Raw genomic sequence first — 25,597 nt, forward strand, 5'->3', positions numbered from 1 at the left:
TAGGTAACACTGGCCATTTTGATGATTTGGAACAGAATGCATTGTTTTTTAAGATAACCGTAATTAAATTAATGTTTCCCCTGGAGGGATTTTTTAATTGATCAAATAGATTTAAATGCACTTACCTATGGAGCTAAGACTCTGCTTTGCTTTGGGTGTTTTATTGGGCTGGTTTATGCTCTGTATTCCCACCCAGGACATGTTTTATTTTGGAGCTAAGCAGGGGTGGGGTGCATGAGGGTGGAGAGGGTATATTTGCAAGCTATGTACACTGCCTAGGAATTACTTCCCCATCAGTGATATGCTGCCATCTTTGGGTGAAATGCACAAATTGCACAACTGTTCAGAGTAGGATGTAAAGAATACTAATACCCCATTTATTCTACAGGGTGTAGCGAGGGAGTCCTAGTCCTTTTAAAAAGGAACCCTTTTTCCTGACGGATTCACTGCAAGCATTGACCCAGCTACTCCAGGATGGCGGGCTCTGCAGAATCCCCCACCCCACCTCGTATGATCAATGCCAGCGCAGGGCTGGCAGGCTGGGCCCAATTGGCCTTTTTATAATCATGAAAGTCGACAAAAGCAAACCAGGCAGTCTGAGTAAGAACACTCCTGTTTATTAACGCCTCGGACACATAAATTACTAAATATTGTTCCATCATGTGTTATAATAGATTTATTTTATTAAAAGGCTGTGCCTCTGTCTGCAATGCTAAATTCTGCCAGGGGAGAAAGTGTTTGCTTCAGCCAGCGGGAAGCTTTTGATGGGAATGGGTGTGTCGGTTTTTTCTCCCTAGCCTGGCAATGTTTTCCAGCATGACACAGGCCCTAACCGAATCCTCGCTACCTTTAGGATAAACACTGTGCGAATGGCATTGCTGTATGCTCTGGGGGAGGGTTAACCACTAGTGCTTGGCCCAGAAATAGTAGGCTATTGTCCGCTTCAGCCTCCAGCCCCGTGGATCCTTGTTTGCGCTGTCTGGGCTCCTTTCACAAATGCTCAGGAGGCAGCCCTCTGAATGGCTGGCTGTTTTTAAACAGCCTCTGCTACCCTGACGTTTGTCAGGACACCAAACACTGCAGCACAGCAGGAGATGATGTGAGTTGATGCATCATGGGATGCTCTGCTGCATCCTGATTCACTTTCATTTGCGAAGGAGGGACAGAGGGCTTTGCAGGACTTTCTCCACCTTTGGTTCCCCCACTCTGCAGCTACCCTTCTTCAGCCAGAGACACACAGAGCCCCCTACTCACCACCACTGGGGCTGCGTATGCTCCCTCTGCGATGCACCCAACTTCTGGCAGCCAGTGGTCCTGAACTCTGGTCCTTCTTCACAAACTGTATTGTCACTACCACAGTGCCTGGGCCCCATCATGTGGCATTTTCACACTGTGGTCCTATAAATGGCCACAGAGCCACCATAGGATCTCACATCACATCACACACACCTTTGTGTATCCTGCTGTTCACAACTTTGGACAATTCACAATTCTTGGCTAACTTGGGCCCTTTCTCCCCTTCAGACTTCTCTTCTGCTGTGTTGCTAAACGCTCAGTAGAACATAGGTTTACACAAACGAGGCGTGTTTGTTAAACTGTATTTCAAGTAGGAGTCTAATTCCAGGCTCTTGTGCTACCTCCGTTCCCTGGGGGTTTTATCGCCCTTCCGTGTGTGTGTGCGTAACTCCCACTTGCACTGAGAAAAGACTAGAGTGCCAGAGCAAACGTCCTCTTCCCCTGGCAGGAAGGCAACGCTGGGCCTGTCTTGAGGATAGAATGGTGCATTCCAGCTAGTCATCGGGGACACCTTCTTCAATCCATTTTAAATAGAGAGGGTTTCCTTGGTCTATTGGCAGGCTGATAAATTCAGGAATCTCAAAAGGATGCATGGATCTAAAATGGAAAACACACACAGCCCCCCAACGGGAGTGGATCATTTCTGCTGTAAGAATAAACTCCATTTTACTTACAGCCCCAAGAAATGTGGGGTTTTCAGTTCACAGGGGCACGTCAAGAAGGACCCCTAGCGCTTTCCCTCTGCCCTCAAAGCAGTTTTGTGTCTCTTTTCTTCAGATCATGTGGATTCACAATCCATGAGCTTTTTGCTTTGTTTAAATTAACATAGCATCCCAGGGTGGCTGGCCCCTTTAAATGAAGGCAGTCCAGCTGTCTTATGCCAGTACAGCTGTTGCCAGTTTGCCCCACTTAAGTGGGCAGGGCAGCACCTGTGGGTGGTCCCTGAAGGACAGGGGAAGGGGGCAAGTGGGCTGGCTGAAGAGGAGTTGCTGTTCAAAGAGATGGTTGCCAGCTGATCTCTCCAAACTGGAGGAAAGGCTAGAGGGTTAGATAGGCCTGAAGGCAGAAGAACAGCAGAGGGCCTGGCCGGATGACGTCCAAGCTGAAGCCAAGGGTCAGAGAGGGCTGAAGGCAGGGGACCAGCAAAGTGGCTTACCTGCTGACAGCTGCACCCTGGAGAGCTGGCACCAGAGGGGGCCGAGGGCAACGAGAACCGGAGGAGGGCCTACCTGCTGGTCTTTCTGAGCTCAGACATTAATGGAACCGTGGAGTGGTAGGTGCGCCCGTGATGAAGATGAACTTCCAGCAGAGAAGCTGAGGGAAGGGGAGTTCTGACTGGGAAGAATGGGATGGCTCCTGCTGGAAGGACTGGGATGGCTGTCCTGGCAGGCCAGGAGAGGACTGAAGAACAGCCTGGTGTGGTGGAAGGTGCTGGACTGTGGTATGTGTTACACTGTTGGGCTAGGTGTTGGGGGAGTCTAAGGACAACATGCAGTGGGGCTGATAAATGGGCTGTGTTTTGGGACTTTTGTTATGGATTATTTGCACCACGTTTTGTAATAAGCCAGCCCCAGGAGGGCTGTTATTGAGACCAGAGAGCGTGTCATGGAGTCCCCAAGAACGGATGTGGGCTAGGACCCCAGTGGTTGGGCACCTAGCCGCAAGGGGCTGCTCAGGGATGAGACGGAATCATTCACATGCAGGAATTGCCAGACTGGATCAGACCAGTGGCCCATCTAGTCTGGTCGCCTGTCTCCAACCATGGCCAATACCAGATGCTTCAGAGAAAGATGCAAGAAACCCTGAACTAGGCAATTATAGGATAACCTGTTTTAAGGGAAAGTTTTCCTCCTTATCCCCCATTGTTAGAAGTTGACTTGTGTCCTGAAGCATCAGGGTTGATATCCCCTCCAAAAACGCTTATTTTATTTATTTATTTACTATGACTCTAGATATGCTTATCCTTATCTGTGTTTAAATTCCTTTTTGAATCTAGATCATTCAATGATAGCTTGTGACAGTGAGTTCCACAGGCTAATTGTTCATGTTGTGTGAAAAATATTTCCTTCAAAGGTACGACTAAGGTCAAACCACTCTGTTTCACTTAGCTTTGCATTGATTCTGTGAATTCCCCATGGCTACAACACAAAAGCTGAAGTTCGGTCCTTTTTGGTGAACCTTAAGAGACTTTCTTGAGGTATGTGGACTCCGTTTCAACCAGATACCAGCTGGGTTTTACCTAGTTTTTCATTTTAGTGTGAGCTTTGCATTAATAGGGTGTCTGTGTTGTTTGGACTCATTTGGCACATGCAGTAGCAGTCAAGGATTTAAACCACACACACGGGTGTTGGAATGAAGTAACTGCTCTTTGACTGGTTGAGTTAGAGATGGAAAATTTAGTTTAGGGGGAAAAATATCATTTGCAACAGGCAGGAGGCTCACCTGATGTAGTCTGATAATTCGCTTATTTTTGACGTCCTGGTTTTCACTAACTGTAAAAGAAAGAGAAGATGTAAAGAGGAATGTAATCTGGGCCAGCTAAATTGTCGTCACACACGTGATGCTTCCCACTAGTGCTGATGGGATCTACTTTTGTTCTCTTGAGAAAATTAAAATCGCTTAGGCAGTCTCATGGCAATGTTACGGCATAGGCACATAATTCCAAATAACTCTGAGCTAACAGATTCCCGTGGGAGATGTCTGAAATACACTAGCACCTTCCGCAGCAGGATGTCTGGCAAACCACTTCATCTCTCTGTGCCTTAGTTTCCCATCTGAGAGACAATGGTTGCCTACTGGCTAGAGAACCGGAGTGGGACGCAAGAAACCTCAGATTTATTCCCAGCTTTTTCCATAGGCCTGCTGGTGACCGTGGACAAGTCACTTCCCTGCTCTGTGCCTCAGTTTCCCCTCCATAAAATGAGGATAATGATAATTCCTTCCTTCATAGAGTGCTTTGAGATCGACGGATGGAAAGCATTATAAAAGAGCTAGGTGTTATGGGAATGGTAATACTTCCCCTGCCTTGTTTGTTTAGCTTGTAAACCCTTCAGATGAGGGACTCTCATTCTGCGTCCGGAAAGTGCCCAGCACAATGGGGCTGGTGCTTCTAGCCGCTTACACGCAGGAAATGCTGGATTGACAGCCCTGCTTAGTGAAGTACATGTTTTCCCCTCCTAGCCTGCTGTTGTGCCATGACCTGAATGTTCAGCCTCCTGTGACTCATTGAGCCCAGGGTCTCTCCGCTGGGGGTTTCTGTGATGTGGACCTGTCCTCAAGGAATTGGACAGAGAACCTCCAAACCCGTTTCACGCAGCCCTCCGACGGTACCAACTCTTGGCAGCTGGTGACCTAGTTCCACATGACGTTCCCAAGCTGTCCCCCCAAATCCTCATACTATTTGAATTAAACACAGGGAACATGGCACCTCTTAGAAACACGTGTCTTTGCTAGATACACAGGACCAGGCACTTACTAGCAGTATTTCAGTGGCTTCTTCTATTTCCCCTTTCCAAAAATACCTACATTTAAAAGAAGAAGAAAAAGACATAGTAAATGACTGCAGCCCCATTTATACTGGTTTGGCATGAAAATCCATTAAAGACTGTAAAGTGCTTTGAGATCTACTGAAGAAAAGTGCTATGTAAGAGCTAAGTGTTCTTATTATCATGTTTGGTTTTGCTGTATGGCTATGGTAGGGAATGAACTCCTTGGATGACAATTTATGGGCAAAGGTTGCTTCCCAAGCACGTTCATGGGATTTATAAGTCGTACTGAAGGTAGAGTGTTCAGGGGCAGATTGGCTGCCTGATGCGTGTGCCTACAGAGCACGGACAAACCTGGCAGCTTGTTGCTGACCCAAGCGGGCGAACCTATGCACGGGGAGTCACCGAGGTACAAGGCGACTGTCAGCGTTTTAAATTACTTCCAGGTCAGAGCCCCGCCCACCCCCGCTGAGCTGACCATCTCGAATGTAATCATTGTGTTTATGGAAAATGAACGTTTATCACACTAGAAAATGTCCGGCTGTTTGCCCGGGGCTAGGTCTGCACTGTGTGTAGGAGGGAGAGTCTGTAGTGGCAGGACTGAAGTGCATCGGGGGAGGCCAGGACTAGACTAGCAGGGCAGTCTACATGTCAGGGATGGGGTGAATTGGCAGAGCTATGCTAAGATGTGGACTGGCAAGGGAACAGCAAGGGGTGGCACTGGGTGCCAGCAGTGACTAGCAAAGCGTGTGGCTGGGGATGTTGGGGGGCCCAGAACTGGACTAACTGGGGATGCTACAGGTCAGTAGTTCTGTACCCAGCAGATTGCGTGGCACCTGCCCATGCTAACCCCGGCTGCATCTGTGTTCCTTTTAGGAAATCTGGAAAGGGAGTAAAATGATAGCTTGATTGCTGGCTGCGTCCTAGCAATTGGCAACGGGGGAATAACTATCTGCAGAAACGGCTTCCACTTGAAACCATGTAACTGATCGCAGCCCCTCTTCTTTCTCTGACGCACAAAGAGTAAATCTGCTTTATGGCACGCGTGACCTGTAAAAACAATTATCGTTGCAGAATGCCATCATAGTGCCACCATGTGCCCAGTGCCTCGGGCCAGAAGCGTCACAGCAGTTAGAGAGCAGCAGCCAGGGGCTCAGTCAGCCTGAGACGAAGGAGGCTAAAACAGCTGTGTGCAGATGTGTAACCAGAATCCAATCTAAAAACTGGATTATAACAAACGGTCTGGAAAAGAGAGAGGAGCTGTTAGTCGGATGGTTCTGCAGGAGTCCAATTCGGTGGCATTACCCAGGTTATGCGATTACCCAAAGAGAGAGATCAAATTCGGAACGGAGACTCCTTCTGAGATGGGGCAGGTGAGACCAGGGCTATCGAGGGGATAGCGGAGTAGGAGAAATGTTAGGGAACTGCACTGCTCGGACCAGCTCTGCTGTTCAGCTCTCACAGCCAGGTTAGGAAAGGGTGAATAGGACCTCAGATAGATGTGTGGCTGGGGGGAGTTGTGTGGAGCATTTGGGGCCTGATCCAAAGCCCACAGAAGTGTCTTGGAATAGATGGCTTCACTGGGCTTTGGTGCAGGCCTTCGGAGAGGAAGGATGGTCCTGTGGCTAAAGCACTGGAAATGGAAAATCTCTCTGCTAGTCATGGCTCGGCGTGTGTGACCATGTGCTAGTCACCATACCTTTCCATGCCTCGGTTCCCCAGCTGTAAAATGAGTTCCTAATACCTCCCCCCATTCCCCGGGCTGTAGTGGGGCTTCATTCATTAACGTCTGTGACAAGGTTTCAACTCTAAGGATGGAAGGCCCAGGACGCCAGTGAGTATTATTGCCGTTTTCATGTTCCAGAATCAAATGCTGCCCCTTTCTACCAAATAAAGACATAAATTAATATTGTAAATGCCCGTTCCTTGGTCTGCTTCCCCTAGCCTCGGTTTAAGTCCCATGAAAGACACATCTCACGTTAAATCATGGTGAAAGAGGCTAAAATCCTCTTTGTGAAGATTTCTATTCCTAAGTAACCAATAAACAAATGGCCACAAGCATGCACGCCTGCCATCCACCCCCTGTTCTTAATATGTTTAATGCACTTTGGCAGTGCGGGGGTCACTCTAATTGTCCTGTCTAGCAATCGGAAAGCAGTACAGCCTTCTAGAAACAACTTAGTCTCCCAGCTGCACGGTTTCATCGGCCTAATCCTGGGAGGTGCTGAGCCAGTTGCAGGAGCTCAGGCACCTCTTCGATTTGCTATTCCTGGCGTATGCCTCCATTTTCAGACAAGCATTTGTTTGTCCTTTCGAGGAACGTTCAAGCAACTCACATGGACGAGGCCTTTGGCAGAATATTCACGCAGGCAGCCAGTTTTTTATCCATAATGGCCCTAAACAGAACAGACAAGGTGAGTTAGAGAATAAACTTTGCTTCCTCCATCCCCAGCACCCTCCTCCACCTTGTGCTGTGAAGTTAACCTTGAGCTGTTTCCTATAGCGACAAGCCTTGACATCTCTGAGGCACGAGTTAGGGTTGTTTAATCAGCTTCCAGCCAAGACTAGTTCGGCATGGCTCCGATTGGCTTAGCCAAGGGGAAGGTCCCTCCAAGTTGCAGCTGATAAGACCCGAAAGATTCTAGCGTCAGCGTTGGCTTGGGTTAACGTGAAGGACTCAGATGACACAGATGGCAGTCTCAAAGTTAATTAATGAAACCTTACACCAACGCCATGATGTAGATTAGTTTTATCCCCATTTACAAGTAGGAAAACTGAGGGAGGGATTAAGCCCTTTGGCCAAGGAGACTCAGAGCTGGGATTAGACCCAAGGAGTCCCTGACTACCAGTCATAAACTCACACCATGTGACTCTGCCTCTTGCTTGCACAACAGACTAAACATCATCGAATGTATTAAAGGCTTAACAACATCGGCCTTTTCATGCCAAAAAGGTATTCAAAATCTGAAACCCAAATCCATTCCTTCCTGAAATTTTCCTCCTTTAGTTGTGGACTAGTTTGTTATTGCAGGCCTGTTTGTACATTACAATTTCTGCGCTGCCAGCAGAAGTGACATCTGAGTGATTAAAGAGCACAGAAGCAATTGTGGGAGACGGTAGGAAGAGGGCTAGGAGTACAAGATCAAATGTTGTGCCGTCCAACCTCCCCAGTGTCTCCAGTCTTTTGGAGAGACCATTGATATTTTGACTTTTACTCGCTCTGCTCAAAAAACTGTGTTAAACCTTCTTTGAAGGCATGGCACTGTTAGGCTTGTCACTTGTTTTTCTTAAACTCTGGCCTGTGTTTTGTACTTAGCATTATAGCAATGAAAATCTTTGACTCTCAGCAATTACACTTGGATCAAAAATATAACCTCAAAATTCAAGACAAAGAGACAGGAGTTAATAGAGAGTGAAAGAATAAATCCACCCAGCTGCAGGAATTAACCTGAGTGGGTTTGATGGTTAAATCCAATCCTGACGTTTGCACTCTACTAGCTACTTCAAATCAAATAAAACAAAACTGCATTGGCTCTGAGTAGGTTCAAAATATCACCCTTACATCCAGATTATAACACAGATTAGGAGTGATTATGAAACAAACTATATCCCTTAATGAAATTTTTATCCTTAAAGGAGGATTTCATGTCACAAGCTGCAAAAACACCACAAGTAGATTGGGGACTGTATAACATGCATAGGGTAACACGCCCCAGATGCAGCCTAAACCTGTACAGAAGGTAACTACCACCTATCAGCTGTCTGAAGACATCCAGGGCCTGGTAGTCGTATGCAGTTATGTAACATGTTCAAATCTGGCACCAAAGCCATAAAGCAAAGCTATTTGTGTAACCTGGGTTCTCATTTGGATACTCAAGCTTCTTTTCCTGTCTTTATTATTAGACCTGCTTTGTCTGTCTGGCTATAGAAGTCTAGAGTTACATTTTCCACAGCGAGCTCCATGAGACGATGGAGGGGGCTTGTTGCTATTCTCCCTCCCACAACGCCGGACCACAGACTAGCCTTTCCTCTAGTGGCAGGAAGGCACAGGGACAAATCTGTGGAAAAGGGAGAAAAGCCGCTCCACGGCATTCTGCCCACAGATGCTGGGAAATACACCCCATGGCACAGCATCTCCTCCTCTCTGGGCACCGGGGAGGCAAGAAGCCAGAGAGCAATTGCTCTCCATGCCATGCTTCTCTTGGGTCTAGGCTGGTTCCCGGCAGTTATTTCTCTATGGCAGAGAAATCCTGGAGAAGTAGGTGGGGTCCAGCCTATGCCAAAGTGAGTATAGCAGCACAGCTTCTGAGGGAGCCAGCGTGCCATGGGCAATGGTGGGAGCAGAGCCGAGCCCCAGAGGATCGTCAAATAACTCTACCTCCTCCCGCAATGGAACAATAGGGGGGAGACTATGGCTTTGGGCTGGATATGTCACATGTATTTCTCTGTCCCAGAATTACTGCACAATTGTCTTTGTACTCTAGACAGACTAAATATGAATAAGCAGAAAAGTAAAGAAAAAGATGTGCACAGATACAAGGCAAAACAGGGGGCTGATGATCAGATCTAACCCAGTCATAAAAGATAAGGATCGGCCCGAAATATTTATTGAGTTTAGATTAACTGTAGGCGGAGGATAAGGAAAATGTGGCTCTTAGCATTATCAATAGCTATTTTTTGGCTCTTCGTCTCTGACTGGTTGGCCACCCCTGCTCTAACTGGTATGCCCCAAAATTATATTTGCCTTTATAAACACTGACAAAAATATCTGCAATCTGAGTATGGGAATAAGTACTTCAAGTGAGCAATGAAGGAGAAGGATAAACACATACACATTGGTAGCTAATGGGTTTTGGAAAATAAACTTTCACCACAGAGCCAGTTTCTACAACCCATTGTCACTTAATCCAAATTCCTCTGAGCTCAACTTTAATTCATTAATACCAAGAAAAATGTGGGCAAAATACTTGTAAATCTCAGCAATACGCATGCACTGTGGGGAGTGATTTAATTCCTCCGCCTTCCCTGAAAGAGAAGGAACAAAGACATAATATTTGCAGAGCTGCTAATGTGAAGTATTTTCAGAGACTAAATGGTCTTCTCACCAGTAACGCACAGTTAATCTTTTTCATCATACACATAAAGTGGTACTACATTTGATACAGTTGCAGTATTAAGAGTGACACAAAATACTTTTTAGTAGCCCCTGGGCTCCTGAATAGCCATTTGAGAACCCTCTTCTATTACAGAAGAGAGGCAGTTTTTGACAAGCGGAGAGTTAGCAGGGAACAGTGCTCACAGGAGGTGTGGCAGGAAATGTAACGGTACACTATAAACATTTCCAGTATTCTGAACAGAGAGGCTATTTAGCCACGCAGCTAGGATTTTGTAGTGTTCATCATGCAAATCTATGGAATGTTAAATTTTTTTTAAAAATCTAGATATATATGAAACCTTTGCAAAATACGTTAGAGTGGGGAGGGGTATGTCTCTTTGCATGGTTTTCCTTTCTTTATTTTATCTATCTTTGGCTTTTATACTGCCACCCATCCCTGCAGCATTTGGACACCTTCAACATAAAATCAATAGCAAAGTCCCTAGAGGACTTCTACCCTGTTCTAGGGTACAATCTCTGCTTGGGCTATTTTTTGTTTGTTTGGTTGGTTGACTGTTTTTTATAGGCTTTTTTTCCTGAAGGAGTGCGGGTATCAGTGTTGTAAGTATCTTTCTTGCTATGGTAAAAAGGCTTTTTGAAAGAGAAACGTTTGACAACATTTCCTAAAGGTGGTCAGGCTCTGGATTCATCTAATCTCACCTGAAAATGTGTTTCATAGCCAGATCCCCTCGACCCAGAATGGTCCATTCTCATACATTGCTGCAGAGCTTTGTGATCTGCATTGTCCCAAAGGAGTTCGGCTGTCATGGTGGTTGCTTGATTCATGAATTGCCTTGAGAATTAGGACTGAGGCCTTAAACTGGCATCTGAAACAGACTGCGAGCCAGTGGAGGGACTTGAGAATAGGTTTGATGGGCTCACAGTATCCTAGCCCTAGGAGGAGGCAGATAGTGTTGTTGGGTTGTTTGGGTTTTTTTTAGAAGTGCATGAGTGGGAAAGAAAGTGTGTCAAATGGAGGAAATGAGGAAAACCTTCCACCTCCTCAGAAATAACTATTGTAAATGAAACATACAACCCATTACTCATGACAGCCAGCCTTTGAATTATTCAAGCACAACAACAATGAAAGTGACACTGTACCTTGCAATATCCTTTGCAACTTGTTCATTGGGGCAGTTGATGAAAGCGATGGAATGGGTTCCGGAGATATAGCTGCCAGTGATTGCAGAGTGCAGCTGAAGACCTAGACTCTTCAGCACTGGGTACATCAGTAAAGAGAGAGTTATTGCCTAAAGAATGCAAAATACAACAGTGGGAATGTCAGGTCAAGTGTGCACCTTACATTTAGGTTGCATTTTAAAAAATAAGCATTTACTGTATGTATGATCCAAGACTCCTACAGTCTGTCAGAAGGGACCAATATGACCATCTAGTCTAACCTCCTGCACAATACAGGCCACAGAATCCCGCCCACCCACTCCTGTAATAAACCTCTAACCTATGACTGAGTTATTAGAGTCCTCAAATCATGGTTTAAAGACTTTAAGGTACAGAGAATCCACCGGCAAGTGAGCCATGCCCCATGCTACAGAGGAAGGCAAAAGACCCCCAGAGCCTTTGCCAACCAGTCCTGGGGAAAAATTCCTTCCTGATCCCAAATATGGTGATCAGTTAAACCCTGAGTATGTGGGCAAGACTCACCAGACAGATACCCAAGAAAGAATTCTCTGTAGTAACTCAGAACCGACCCCATCTAACACCCCTTCACAGGCCATTGGCATATCTACCACTAGTAGTCAAATTGCCAAACTAGTCTGTCCCACCATACCATCCCCTCCATAAATTTATCAAGCTCAGTTTTGAAGCCAGCTAGGTTTTTTGTCCCCACTGCTTGCCTTGGAAGGCTATTCCAGAACGTCACTCTTCTGAGGGTTAGAAACCTGCATCTAATTTCAAGTCTCAAGAATAAAGTCTGCATTCTTTGTGTTGCCATTATTAAAATAAAGCTTATTATTTTAGTTTAGAGAAACAATGCTTAAAACAAATAAACATTCCCCATCAGTGGGTTCAATCCCACATTAGAGCAGTGGGCTGGTACATCAGAGTCTGGAACAGAACCTGGGAAGTGGGGGACACTTGCTTCAGCAAGCATCATACTCAAAACTAACTTTTATGTACAAAAAGAATTCACAGTACAACCATGAAAACCATCTAATCTAAAAAAGAAAAAACTGGAATCGTAAAGTACTTCATTGCTTGGATAAATTACATTCCGTCCTTTAAACAAACCCAACAAGCTGAATTGACCTTCAGTATAAACTATTAGTTCGGACTTGCTCCTAAAGTTTGACTTACTGAAGTCAAGTAAAGCTATAAAACTTGGCCCTTAATATACAAATAAGATAAAACTGTAGTTTGGTTGGCTATCAGACAGTTTGTTTTGTGATAAATTGCAGAATAGAGATTGAAGATAAGAAGATTTTTATGCAAGCCTGGTATCCAATTTATTGCAAAAGGAATTGCTGCCATTGTCTCCACTGCAGAGACGTACAGCACAAACCTATTTATATAAGGAAATTCATGAAGCATTCACACAATATCTGCATACTATGTTTGTTATGGGCACGGACTTAAAAGCACCAAAGCTGAAACCCAACCCAAAGCCTCCACTGTTACCTCAGCTGCACATTTAATTTTGTGGGTCAAATTCATCCCTGGAATAACTACATCTGATTATGCAGCTATTCCAGGGAAGAAATTGGTTGTGTGCGCGCTAAGGTTAAAAGAACATTGCCAATTTACATTTAACTCAAAACAGGGACAATTTTGGCATAAGTATTTGCCAAAGTAGAGCAGTGCTTTTAGTCCCCTTATTAGGAGAGAAATCTATGCTCCCTTCTGTTCAGCATAGCAATTATGACTCGTCATGAAAGTTATATGTGCATCTCATAAGGCTGTCTCAGAGAGCAACATTTGTAAATAAAGAATACTACAATACTTACAACCCTCCTGTTTTTTCCTGACAAGAAGTGAGAAATCTGATGCATCAATGCAACTGTTAGTTTCTCAGGTTTGTGCGAGAAGTGAAGGCCAAATTGGACTGAAAACTCTGGATCTCTGGGTAGTTAATCTGGATAAACCCAGAGCTGTCAATATTTAAAGTGACTGGGATTCAAAAACCACAATTGAGAGATCCTAAATGTCTCATTGAAAAATAAGTAGTCTTGTTGTAGCTGTGTTGGTCCCAGGATCTTAGAGAGACAAGGTGGGTAAGTTAATATTTTTTTATTAGACCAACTGCTGTTGGTGAGAGAGAAACTAGCTTTCAAGCCACACAGAGCTCCTCTTCAGGTCTGTGTAGTTCAAAAGCTTCTCTCTCTCACACACAGAAGTTGGTCCAATAAATGATATTATTTCACCAACCCTGTCTCTCTAATATCCTGGGACCAACATGGCTACAACAACACCCATAGAATCGCTGGAAAATGTGAGACCTGGAAAATCCTGGTCAAGCCCAGCACTTTGTAATTTTGCAGAATCTCATCAGTTAAGTTTTGTAAAACAAAAGCTAGGATTGGTTTTGGATCTGGTGTTTTTGATAACTCCAGTTTTGATGCATCTCTAAACAAAACCATCCTGGCAACCTTGAGTAAGTGCAACAATTCCCCCACACAAGTGAAAGAAACTTTTAAAAATTGCCTTACAATCAAATGAGAAGTCTGAAAATGTCCACAAGGGAATCTTTTCTGTGTTTCTTCTCATGTCAATTTTTTTGTAACCCCCCACCCTCCTAATATCTCTACATCTGCACTTCTTTGATCACCCACTGGCTTAGATGTCTGGGCACATCGGGAATGTATAGTGGCATTTGCATGCCTCTTTTTTTCTAACCACTGAAAGCATACGGTATCCTGGGATCCGCACTGTCCCCAAGACAGAGAACTTTGTATTCTGCTAAGTGCATCTTTGCAGCTTTCCCACAGCGTGCTGGAAAGGCGAAAGCTGTGCGCGATTCGTGTCCTGGGAAAGTTACATCTGCTGTGAAGCTACCCAACAAACCATGGCAGGTAGATTGACTCGTCCAGACTCTGCAGCCTGGGGAGCTGAACGCGGGGCGGGGGTGAGTGTTCAGGCGAGGTGCCTCTTGCTCACGGATGAAGTCGCTCCGCCTCGGTGGCCGTCCCGTACAGACCCTGCAACCCGCCCGGGCTCTGCAGCCTCGCAGGGGGGGTTCGCAGCGTGCTGCGAGGAAGGGGTCGCTCTTACCAGCAGCCACGTGAAGCATCCCGGACGGGAGCAGCCCTGCGCAGCCGGCAGCCGGCACCGCTGGTGGAGCCAGTCCATTTTCATCCGAGTCCAGGGCCACGGCTGGGGCTGCCAGCGCCTCCCTCCACCTCCTCATCGCGGAGCGCGGCCGGCGGGTCCTGCCCGCAGGGCCGAGCCACCCCCCCTCTCCCCGCCCTCCCTGCGGGCCGCCTCAGAGGAGGCCAAGGGGGGCTGGCGGACTTGCCAGACTAGTCCCGCCCCTACCCGACCTGCAGCCAATCAGCGAAGCGCGGGGGGCCCGCCATGTTTGTTTACATTTCGACAGAGGCCCTTAGTTACGCGCCGCGCGGTTGCTAGGGGCCGGAGGGAGTTCTCGCGATAGCAGGGAGTCCGGGCCCGGTGGGCCCCAAGATGGCGGCGGAGGTGCTGGAGCTCTTAGCTCGGGTGTCCCGGCTGGAGGAGCCGGTGGAGGAGCTGCGGGCCCTGCGGGTGGCCGTGCAGGCCCTGCCGCTGGGCCCGCTGCGGGAGCGGGCGTCCGACATCCGCCTCGCGGGCCTCTTCGCTCTGCTCAACGTGAACGACAGGTGCGCGCGAGGGCGGGGGGCCCGGACCCGGACCCGGGGGGAGGCCCAGGCCTAGGCCTTGGCAGGAGCCGCCCTGGCCCTGGGAGAGCGGCGGGGTGATGGTGTGTCCGCGGGAGTGGGCGAGCGGCATCACTGAGGTGCGGGGGGAGCGGGGTGTCGTGCTGTCTCCCAGGGACTGGGGCGCCATGTGGTGGCGATGATGGGGGCCGGGGGCAGCGCAGTGGGGTGGCTGGGTGTCAGGGGGAGAGCCAGGAGAGGTAGGGGCCCGGCTGCTATGCCACCTGCTGCTGCAGGAGGGGTGCTGGGTGCCCTGCACCTCGCTGGGAGGCAGGCTGAGCCGCCAGGGTGTCTGCCACTCGCTGGGATAGCTTCGGGTCATGTGGGCAGAGCACCGTCCAGGGGTCCCTTCGCTGAATTCCTGTTTGGCCTTTTGTAAGTCACTTCTCTTCTCTCTGCCATGGTCCCCCCCATCTGTGAAATGCGGATGATACTCCATGAGCAGGTGGGGATTTGACTTCTTTGGTTGGTCTTTGTAAAGCACATTGGACGCGCTGTTTGGTTCTGAATACGAACTCTTGCAGTTATCACCGCCAAAAAATACAATCCGAGCAGTACACAGTTGTGTTGCAAGTGCATAGCCCTGTAGTAGTCAAATCTAGAGTATTCTGCAAATTTGGAATGGTGGCGAATAGCCACAGAATTGTTTTTGTTTGCCTTTCATTATTTCATTCGGTGGATGGGTAATTCTTTTAGCTAAGTGATATTTTTCATTCTCTTGCAAACAGCGAACAGGTTGCTTTATGTGTTTCCATCTTGGAGCGGTTTCTTCAGGCATTGGATCCATTGTATGTAATCCAAAACTTCGGAGAAGAACTTAAAAAAGGACTCTTTCATCCGGATGATTCCGTTAAACTCCTTACTGTATCTCAGGTATGGACCATAACTCCTATATTCAAATAGTAAATAGTGGGGTAGATCTTTGACTATTCTTGGCTAGTTTTAATCTATTACTGCTTTTTTAATATTGCAGTTTAATTCTTTACCTCCCAGTACCAAATCATAACAAAAGTACCACATTGCTACTTGTATATTGATTCTAGTTAGAAATTCTCTGTAGACTTGTTGAATTTTTTCATGTTGCTGTTTTGCAACTGATGGAAACCGACTAATACTGTATGTTCAACTCAATTTTTAGGTTGGAAGAATAGTTGAAAATTCAGATGCTGTTAGAGAAATTCTCAATAATCCTGAATTACTAAGGCAAATCATTTATTGCATTGGTGGAGAGAAAATAGCTGTAGCTAAAGAAGTAAGTGTTGCAAACAATAAATGCTTTTTTTCTTTTTCACACTAATTGAAGGGTTCAAAGTATCTTATGTTGTATCTACAGTGTCTGAGATAGCAGCCTGGATTATTCTTGGATAATAGAGAAGTGGGGGTTTAGATAGTTCAGGAGACTGGGATCAGCCTTTGGTAAAATTTCCAAAAGTATCTGTGTGCCTTAGAAGTTTTTACCTAGAGTGACTTCAGAATCTAACACACCAGATGGCAACAACAGGGGTAACTGTCCTCTGTGAAGTGAATTGATGGGTCTCTGTCTGATTCTTAAAGGATTTGTCCACATCACAGAAACCAACATAACTAGCAGTCTTGTCAGTCTCACTAGAGAGTCCAATCATTTTCAGTCGTCTCTCATTGACATTGCATAGCTCTACATGTATAATGTGTTATTTAGCCTATTGGAAAGAACAATTCAGCTGATTCTTCATCTTGCTGTTTCATTCTGCAGTCGGTTCCTCCACTTTTTCTGTGTGTGTCTATTATCACAAATCACTGCCTTTGTTTGTAGGCTATCAAATCACTGTCAAGAATAGCACAGACTCAAGATGGGCTGGAGACTTTGTTTGCAAGCAGTTTTTTAATCGACTTGAAAAATGTAATGGCAACAAATGATGTTGTACGATACAGAGTGTATGAGGTAAGAGCAATGTAGTTCTTGGTATTTAAGTTACAGGGCACCACAATTCTAGTGCATTGTAATTGTGAATGCGGTGTTTGTGAGATGGAACATGTCTGTCATTTTTAACTGACTTGCAAACTTTGTATATTTCTGAAGGGAAGAAATATGGGGTGTGGGCAGGAAAGGAGCACACCACAATTCTTTATGAAATTATGAATCACAGTTTTCTTCCCCCAACTCCCAAGGCTTTTGAAATGGGGTGGGTTGAAGGTCTAGAGGATGTTTATGGATAGTCCTCTGTTATATTTTGTTTTTAATTTATGGGATGGGGGCCCAGAGCCAAGGATGGACACCTATTGATATTATTATAAATCAAATAAAAAATATAGTTACATCTCTTTTTAAAAAAAAAGAATGGAGAGAGATGATAGTATTTGAAGCCCTTGTGGAATTGAGTTCTTGGGGTGGATTTAAGATGTGGAGAGCTAGACACATTAGAGTAGGTGTATAGTTTCAGGTATGTGGATAGCAAAGGAGCAGTCACAAAAGCTTAAACATGTGAGGAAGAAACAGAGAATCGGGAGGCTGGCATTTTTAGCAGAGCAAAGGGAGCAGGTCAAGGTGTAAGAAGAATGCAATATGCTCTTTTGCTATCTGAAGACTTATTTATCAGTGAAACAAACTTTTAAGGCAGAATGGGGGTTAATGAGTAATGTTTTCAGGCAAAAATTCTGTTTTGGAATATGTAATATGTATAGGTCTATATAACTTTATAATCGTGCTGTGATGTGCAAGCACTCAAAATCTTACACAAATGTTTTTATAAACTTGCCTTTCCTGTGCTTGCTTTTTAGTTAGTTGTTGACATTTCTTCAGTGTCTGCAGATTCTTTGAATTACTGTGCAAACAGTGGATTAATATCTGAGCTAATCGGGGAGCTGACTGGAGATGATGTGCTGGTCAGGTTAGTTGACAGTGAGATTGTTTTGAAAAGTGTACTTAAATTGTTTTTGAGACAAAGATCCATAAGGAAAAATTTAAAAGGTGTTAGATTACATTTGTTTGCTAATTTGGGAGGGAGAAGAGGAAATCATAGCTATGTTCAAGTTTATTTGATTTTGTACTGGCTAGTCTGAAACAGCATAAGGAGCTGTACAGGAGAGAATAACACACTGATAAAATATTGATTAACTAAATTTGAAAATAAGGTTGATTCTGATGCAGGATTGGGGTCTCAATTGGATTATCTTAAAGTTTGATCATTTAATCAGAGATGCATGCAGGCTCCTTTCCACCCCCACAAGTCAGGTCAATTATTTTTTAAAATTTAGTTGCAGGAAGTCTGAACTTTTTTTTAAGTGCTAATACTCTTGTTTAAATTCTTTGGGATAGAGCTTTGTCTTTCTGTGTTTGTACAGCGCCTAATGTATTAGAACTCTGTTCCTGACCGGGGTCTTTGGGTACTATTACAGTATAAATATTAGGAACATGTTACCTTTTACAATGACTGTGAAAGAGTAAAAAAAAATTTTTTCTTTATCAGTCTCTTGAGATTATCTAGAATATTTAGGTTACTTTAAAAAGGAATGAAATAGGCCAGCTGAGCATTTATTCTTTATCTATTATAGAACTACCTGTATAGAGATGGTGACCTCACTGGCATACACTCTGCATGGACGTCAATATCTTGCCCAGCAAGGAGTCATTGACAAAATTTCCAATATAATCATTGGTGCAGATTCTGATCCTTTCTCAGGCTTCTATTTGCCAGGTGATATTATGCATTGATTGTTTGCATTGTTGTGTAATGTTGTCCGCCTATAATGAACTGTTAAATGAAGGCCTTTGAGCCTTTTGACCTGAAAGCAAATGTGTATTTTTGATAATAAGAATGTTATAAATGTATATGCACCTGAACTGTTTAGGAACCATCTAAAACGTGATTGCCTTCTTTATGAGTACCAGGAAAAGATACGAGTTACAGGGACACTGTCCGGTTTTGTAGGCACACCATTGAAACGTTGCTGTTGTCTTGCTAAACAAGGTATTAAAAGGACCCCAACAACTTGAAACTTAGTCAGTTTAAAAAATATAAATTCAAAGAGGTTTGCAATACTCCAGTGCCCAGAATACCTCTGAAAACTACAAAAACTAGCAATTATATTTTTTTCATATTTTTTTAAAATGTATGTTTTCACCTGTGTGGCTGTGTGAAACTCCTGCCAGGTGGAAGAAATTCTGCATCTTACAAAACTCTGTGTACAGCCAAACCCTCCCCCCCCTTATATTTTCTCTAATATTTCAGTTATACTAATCTGAGGTGTTGCAGTAAAAGAAGGTCTTTAAAAAAAAATTTCAGACAGAAGCGACTTTAAGAGAAACAAAGTTGGGATATCCCTTTTTAATAGAAATTGTCTCATGAGCTTGTATTGAGAGTGAAACATTTCTTTGTAATTTCTTTGTGAATCGGAAAAGGAGACTGACGAGTCCTGTTTTCATTGTCCACGGTGGAATGAAATGAGAAGCAAATATCGTAAATGAAAAATAATTTTAATAATCAAAGATGTTAGTGATTTAAGGAAATTATTTTTTTAAATATTACTTTTAATCATACTGTCCCTTTCCAAGGAGGTCCCAGAATTTTAAAATGGGGAGTGGTCAGGAAAAGAGTGGGGGATATGAATCAAACCCTGCTTGAATATTGAGCAACTGCAACTTTTTGATCTGAAATTCAGGTACTAACCACCTATATGTGTGTAATTGTATTGTGGAACTTGGTGGCACTTGGTTCAGCCCATTTATTAGTAGACAGGTGTCTATTTCACACAAACAAGGAAGCCATTGTGCTGTTCCAGCCTCAGCAGAGAGGTGATGGATTACATAGGTGATGGAAAATGAATTTTTCTTTTACTTCTAGAGTAAAGTTGAAGCATACTGTGGAGGTATGTCTAGCCTAGGATCAGAGGGTTAAAAAAACAACACTTAAAATCTCTTATCCTTATCTAGATATCTAGAACCTGCAAATCCGTGGATATCTGCTTTATATCTGGGAGGGGTGAAGTGTGGGGTTGGGGTGCTCAGCCTTTGAGGCTGCTTCTCCACCTTTGAAATGGGGGTGGGGACTGGCCACCAATCAGCTGTTCCACCAGGCTCCCCTGCTGGCTGCTGCTCAGCTGTTGGGCAGCTGCCTGGAGGGGCTGGCCTCCGAACAGCTGATCAGCAGGGGAGGCTGCAGTGGGGATGGCCTCCAAACAGCTGATTGGTGTGCCCCAGAGCTGCAGGTGCAGATCACTACACTGCAGATGGCGGTGGGCGGTAAGCTGATTGGGGCAGTTGTGGATCCACATTTGTGTATCCGCTCTGGCCTCTATAGATATCTCTTGAGCATGTAGGAATAGCTTGCACTGGCTCTGCTTGTGCTATACACTTTTGTTTCAAAGATACTAGTACAACTCTAGATAAAGCCAGTATCTTTCACAGTCACATAATTTTTACAGCTGAAGAATTGTATCTTCAACACACTTCTTTAATTATGCAATTTGGAGAAAAGTCCTTTGGTATCTTTTGGTTATTGACTTGAAATTATGCCACTGATATTATTTTTCCTTTCTATGAATGTTTCTTGCTTTGCTTTTGGCAGGATTTGTGAAATTTTTTGGAAATCTGGCTATTGTAGATAGCCCACAGCAGATCTGTGAACGATATCCTGTCTTTATGGAAAAAGTATTTGGAATGGCTGAAGGTCATGACCCAACCATGATTGGAGTGGCTGTGGACACGCTTGGAATCCTGGGATCAAATGTGGAAGGAAAACAGGTTTTAGAGAAAACAGGTTTGTTATCAGGTTTTTTTCCCCTATATTCTAATAGACAACGGGGAGCTTACTGAGGGTTTTTCACACTCAGGGGTGGGGAAAGGAACCTTAAAATATATCTGTTCATTTAAATCTAATTACCAAAGTTTCTTTCTTGTTTTAATAGCTGTAAAGCACCAGGATAATGATTTTCTATTCACAATCTCTCTCTAATTTTGGTAGGCTGTAGGAGAATAGGGAAAGAGGAAAATACTGTTGGCTCTGAAGAGGAGCCTAATATATAGGGCAATATATATGGCTGTGACCAAACCATGTTCATGAAACACATGGTAGTGTCAGAGCTGCAGCTTATGTGGTCAGCTAGAATTCACAGTATTGTACAAAGACTTGCATCAGTAGACTTCTAGACAGCATTTGTATTTTACAGCCTTTCCCACTGAGTAGCATAGTGGAAGTCTACAACAGCACCATAATTTTAGGAGATGTTCATCTTCTGTGATATTACAGTCTCTTAAAAAGGATGAGGAAAATACAGACATGTAATATAAATTTGTCTACAGACATAGGTGAATAGACTTTTGTGTGTCACTTTATTTTTGAAGTTTATATGGCTTCTTTTAATATAAGATGAAATGGCTGACCAAAATGGCTCAGAGGATTCAAAATGAGGTACAGGACTTTTTCACTACTGGTTCAAATCTAGCTCAGTTTGGTGAAAGTCCATACCAACATATGGCAGCTATGTGTTGTCAGTATAGATAGTATATCAAGAACTTGACTTGCTCAGGTGTGCAACCCAGCACGCTTCTCTAGCATTTTATTCAGTCTACTATAATATTAATAACTGACATAGTACATGTTGGAGATTTAGTTTCTTAGTATACATGACAAATGAAAACTGCTTGATGTTTTTATTTTCAAAGGGAGTAGATTTCAACATCTGTTAAACAGAATAGGGCACCAGGCAAGGAATGCCCCAGCAGAGCTAAGACTTCGATGTTTGGATGCCATATCATCTCTTCTTTACTTGCCAGTAAGTTGTTTAAAATGTAGAGAAATGACAGTTATTTAAATGATAGTTATTTAAAAAAAAATACTGAATTTGCCAGTGGAGAAGTAAGTGAAGCATGCATGCTTAGCAGACACATAACATTTCAGCTAAATAATAGCTTGCTTCAGTCTTCAGAATGCAAAGTTCTAAAGCTCTGTGAAATTGTCACTTTGCTCAGAGTAGTCTTTAAGTTTGTCTACATGGGTCATGGATTTAGATTTTTTTTCAAAATTTAAAGACAAATTTACACTGAAAAGGAAAGCTTATGGCTTGAAGAGACATTATCAAACTACTTGAAGACCAACATTTAATATTTAGGTTGAGTAACATACCTCACTTAATATAAATAGAAATGGTTTCAAGATTTTTTTCATTTGAGTGAAGCATTGTCATTTAAATTTCCCCAGCAGCCTTGTGAACTCCAGCAATAGCATTATTCTAACTCCTAAGAATCAGAAAATGAGAACATTTTACGTGCCAAGATGAGTGAAATACAAAAAGTGAACTGCATAAGTGGTGAAAAATAAATTTTGTTACTTAAAATTCTCAATTTAATCTGCTATTGGCTTGGTGACTTAGTTTTAAATTGATTTTTTTTCTTTATAATTTCCCTGACTCTTGAACGAATATTAAAAATGCAAAAATTATTCATCACAATGTTTCTAGCCTCTTTCATACTTTCTCTCCGTGTGTGTAGCCAGACCAGCAGACAGAAGACCTTCTAGGAATGACTGAATCCTGGTTTGCTGCCTTATCTAGCCAGCCATTGGAACTCTTCAGGAGTATTAGTACTCAGCCATTCCCTGATCTCCACTGTGGGGCTTTAAGAGTATTTACTGTAAGTTTTTCCTTTTTTTTAAAAATGGGACTAGAAGTTGTAAATTCCCTTCCTAGTCCTTGCATCAAGTTGTTATAATGTGTGTAAATATTATCTTCGTGAACTTTTTTCTGTATACACGTCTTGACACTATAGTTAATGATGAGAGATATTTCAATTTGTCTTCAGTGTCCAACCTTCATACATTAGACCAAAACCCAAACAGCATTCAAACTGGGCACCAAACAAGTCTAGTCTGCACTTCATTTCCTCCTGTAAACTAAAAAGTGAATTAAGTTTTAGCCTCTTCCTAATTGTTTGGTGCCACAAAAGTGATGATCCATAATTCATTTACAATCCAAAAGGGAAATATAACTCTGCAATCTGTATCCAGTATTAAAGAATCGCTGCCTGATTAGACGGCCAGTGTCTTATTCTAGTCTTCCTCCTTGTTGCCCAGACTGCATATCTGATTTCAGTTGTCTTCTCATACCTGACTGTATCTTACCAATCAGTGTATTATATTAGCAAATTTAAAAAAAAATCCAAACCTGATGATTTTTTTTTCTTTATGTTTAGGCTATTGCAAACCAACCATGGGCACAGAAACTGATGCTCGACAGTCCAGGATTTGTGGAATATATTGTAGATCGATCTGTGGAACCTGACAAGGCTTCAAAGGATACCAAATATGAATTGGTTAAGGCCCTTGTAAATTCCAAAACAATAGCTGAAATATTTGGAAACCAATACTACTTAAGGCTGAGGGCTTATCTGCATGAAGGTCCTTATTATGTTAAGGCTGTTTCCACTACTGCTGTGGAAGGGGCAGAGTAATATCAGTGCCACCACATTTTTCCTTTTTAGCAATCCAGTGTTACTAGAGCAGTGGTTGGTCCAAAATGGCTCCAGTTTAGGGTCTCTACCCTCATGAAAGAAACTTTAGAAAGCATTTGACTCAGTTGTTTAATTTGAAAATAACGAAGAGTCAGGAGAGTAATTTGCAAATAGCCATGGACACAGCATAACTTACTTTAAAATATCATGGTGTACATAAATCCGCTTCCTGTACATTTATTATATTATTTTGAAATAACATTGACTGTCTAGTTGACTGAGATAAGCACTTTGTCAACAGCTGATACACATTTTGTTTTGCAGAAATTATTGGTCTTTATTTAAACTGAGTGTTCGATGCTTGGTGATCCCATCATGTTTTCTCACTGAGCCATACTTTTAAAAAAAAAAAAAAAAAAAAAAAGGCAATTTCGTAACATCAGATGCGGCAGTAACTTTTTCTTCCTGACATGGCACCTGAATGGAAAGTGTGGTTTTTGTTTTTTTCCCCCCTTCTCTCTAAATTAACTGACCCCAGCTATCTGAGACTGAGTTTGCCAATTACACTAGCTACGTTTGGTGCTTTCATGCCGATGGGACATGGTGCAAAAAGAACTTTTTTTTTTCTTCCCAGTTTGGTTTTTCTGGAGATAAGTCTTGTGTGAACAGACCATTCTAAATGTTGATTACCTCTTAGGGTGAGAGAGAACATGGAAAAATCTTGAATTTTTAAATGTACTGTCTGATAAAAGAAGCATTAAACCAAACTGGAAGCTTGCCCTTTTTTGGGGGGGGGGTCCTGCTACTTTTTACTGCAATTAAGATTATTTGTTTAAGAGGACATTGAATGAACCACAGTCTCTGGGTCATCTGTGTGCTTAGGAACCAAATTTTAAATAGATTTTACTTTCATTTTGATAAAACATTGGCCTCTTTTAATTTTAAAAGTTATCGCTTTTAATTATATCTGAACTTCGGTCATATTAGTTGGAATAAAAAGTGAAGAGCATAAAGTCTTCATGTTTAAGGTCATAAATTGAACCATGGAGGAAGTAACCATGGCTATAACCTATTATAATTAGATATACCACATAAGTTTTACACATTCCTCTGAAGTACAGTTTGACTGCTATGGAGGACAGCATTCCAGACTAGATGAGCCAATGGTCTTTTCATAAAGTAATGTATTTTGGTCCACAAATCAAGAATATTGAATTGTTTTTGTTTTGTCTTAATTTAGACCATGAATTATCTATTTTAGTTCCCAGGGGGTGTAAAAAAAAAAAAAAATCTGTGGAATATTTGAAAAATGTATTCAATGAAAATTAAGGTGACCACAGAAAGTAGTAATAAAAATATCAAGTTGGTGGTCTGTACAGAAGTAGCTTGCTCATTTCCCTGCCCCCTACGCCAGGGCAGATGAGTAGGATGCCTTGGTTGCACTGCAGCACCCTTCTGGCTGAACCAGGGAGTAATAGTGTTGGGCTGCACAGGAAACAACACCCAGCTGACTTCTAGCGGATGATTGTTTTGGTGCAGGACCTTTCAGTGATGAGGCAAGGTGGTAGAGGGCTTAAAAAAGACAGTGTGTGCAGGAGCAGGAGAGAAAAGGTAATGAATAATACACTATTTAAATGCTGAATAACTTGTTATGCCACTAACATGTCTGTGACTTATGAACTGGAATTTAAAAAAATATTTTTTCATTCAAGATTATACCAACAGTGGCACTTAGAGCCTATGGTTGTAGGTGCACATTAAACATCTTGTATATCATCACCTCTGATAGCTAATACTGGGCAATAGAGTGTCTGCACTGTTTCTGATAGCTAATACTGGGCAATAGAGTATCTGCAATGTTTCACTTTTTACTTGGAAACAGCAAATGCCTTCACTGTGTCAATGTAAAACAGTCATCAACAATGTCAAATCCTGTATGTGAAAAAACTTTAAAACATTAAAAAAAAACCATGTTGAAAAGAATGTAAAAGTATTTTCCACTTGGGCTGGCTAGTTTAAGTTCATTATTTTAAATGGCTTTTGTTTTCTGAGCAGTGTACTGAAATTTCAGTAAACTTTTTTCTATTCATGAGTTTCTTCCTTTGTTACACGTCTGAGCATGTGCAATTGTACTTATGAAAACTACTGTGTATACCAATGTTTGGGAACATTGGCTGCATCTGCTACATTTGTCTAATGCAATATTTTACGGTGCCACAGAGGTGTTTTCATGTTTGTATATATAATTTTTTTAGATGGGCTGAAAGCTGCCACTTGCTATAATTCTGAGCAAAAAAAAAATATATATATTTTTTCTCCCTTCTGACAAATGCAGAGCCTAATCCTTCAGGAAGTTACCACTAGCCTCTCA

The 25,597-nt window shown here is 43.0% G+C and overlaps 2 protein-coding genes across 3 annotated transcripts; one reads left to right on the top strand and one right to left on the bottom strand.

Moving 5' to 3' along the window:
* Positions 1 to 615: 615 nt before the first annotated feature.
* On the bottom strand, positions 616 to 14,351 carry LOC137148675 (protein CutA homolog). Its single transcript, XM_067541593.1, has 6 exons — positions 14,164 to 14,351; positions 11,038 to 11,186; positions 7,118 to 7,177; positions 4,772 to 4,817; positions 3,739 to 3,788; positions 616 to 1,893 (listed from the first exon to the last, which is right to left on the bottom strand). Exons 1-6 carry the CDS (start codon positions 14,245 to 14,247, stop codon positions 1,791 to 1,793), a joined length of 492 nt encoding a protein of 163 aa, XP_067397694.1. The 5' UTR covers positions 14,248 to 14,351; the 3' UTR covers positions 616 to 1,790.
* A 183-nt stretch (positions 14,352 to 14,534) lies between these two features.
* PSMD5 (proteasome 26S subunit, non-ATPase 5) lies at positions 14,535 to 25,313 on the top strand. 2 transcript variants are annotated; one of them, XM_067541800.1, is made up of 10 exons: positions 14,535 to 14,747; positions 15,533 to 15,677; positions 15,943 to 16,056; positions 16,597 to 16,725; positions 17,562 to 17,671; positions 18,336 to 18,478; positions 20,348 to 20,539; positions 21,445 to 21,554; positions 22,270 to 22,410; positions 22,969 to 25,313. In XM_067541800.1, exons 1-10 carry the CDS (start codon positions 14,575 to 14,577, stop codon positions 23,224 to 23,226), a joined length of 1,515 nt encoding a protein of 504 aa, XP_067397901.1. In that variant the 5' UTR covers positions 14,535 to 14,574; the 3' UTR covers positions 23,227 to 25,313. The 2 variants fall into 2 exon arrangements, with proteins under 2 accessions (XP_067397901.1, XP_067397902.1); XM_067541801.1 differs by lacking the exon at positions 15,943 to 16,056.
* The last annotated feature ends 284 nt before the right edge of the window (positions 25,314 to 25,597 follow it).

This window comes from Emydura macquarii, unplaced genomic scaffold, assembly GCF_026122565.2.
Source record: "Emydura macquarii macquarii isolate MOO-44397 ecotype Brisbane River unplaced genomic scaffold, CSIRO-AGI_Emac_v2 contig_691, whole genome shotgun sequence".
NCBI classification, from domain to species: Eukaryota; Metazoa; Chordata; order Testudines; family Chelidae; genus Emydura; species Emydura macquarii.

Coding starts and splice junctions, on each gene's coding strand:
- LOC137148675 (XM_067541593.1), bottom strand. CDS start 14,247: ATGAAAATGGACTGGCTCCACCAGCGGTGCCGGCTGCCGGCTGCGCAG. Junction 7,178..11,037: donor GTTGCAAAGGATATTGCAAG/GTACAGTGTCAC, acceptor TGTTCTGTTTAG/GGCCATTATGGATAAAAAAC. Junction 1,894..3,738: donor GAATTATCAGACTACATCAG/GTGAGCCTCCTG, acceptor TTTCCATTTTAG/ATCCATGCATCCTTTTGAGA.
- PSMD5 (XM_067541800.1), top strand. CDS start 14,575: ATGGCGGCGGAGGTGCTGGAGCTCTTAGCTCGGGTGTCCCGGCTGGAG. Junction 15,678..15,942: donor AACTCCTTACTGTATCTCAG/GTATGGACCATA, acceptor CTCAATTTTTAG/GTTGGAAGAATAGTTGAAAA. Junction 20,540..21,444: donor ACAGGTTTTAGAGAAAACAG/GTTTGTTATCAG, acceptor TTATTTTCAAAG/GGAGTAGATTTCAACATCTG.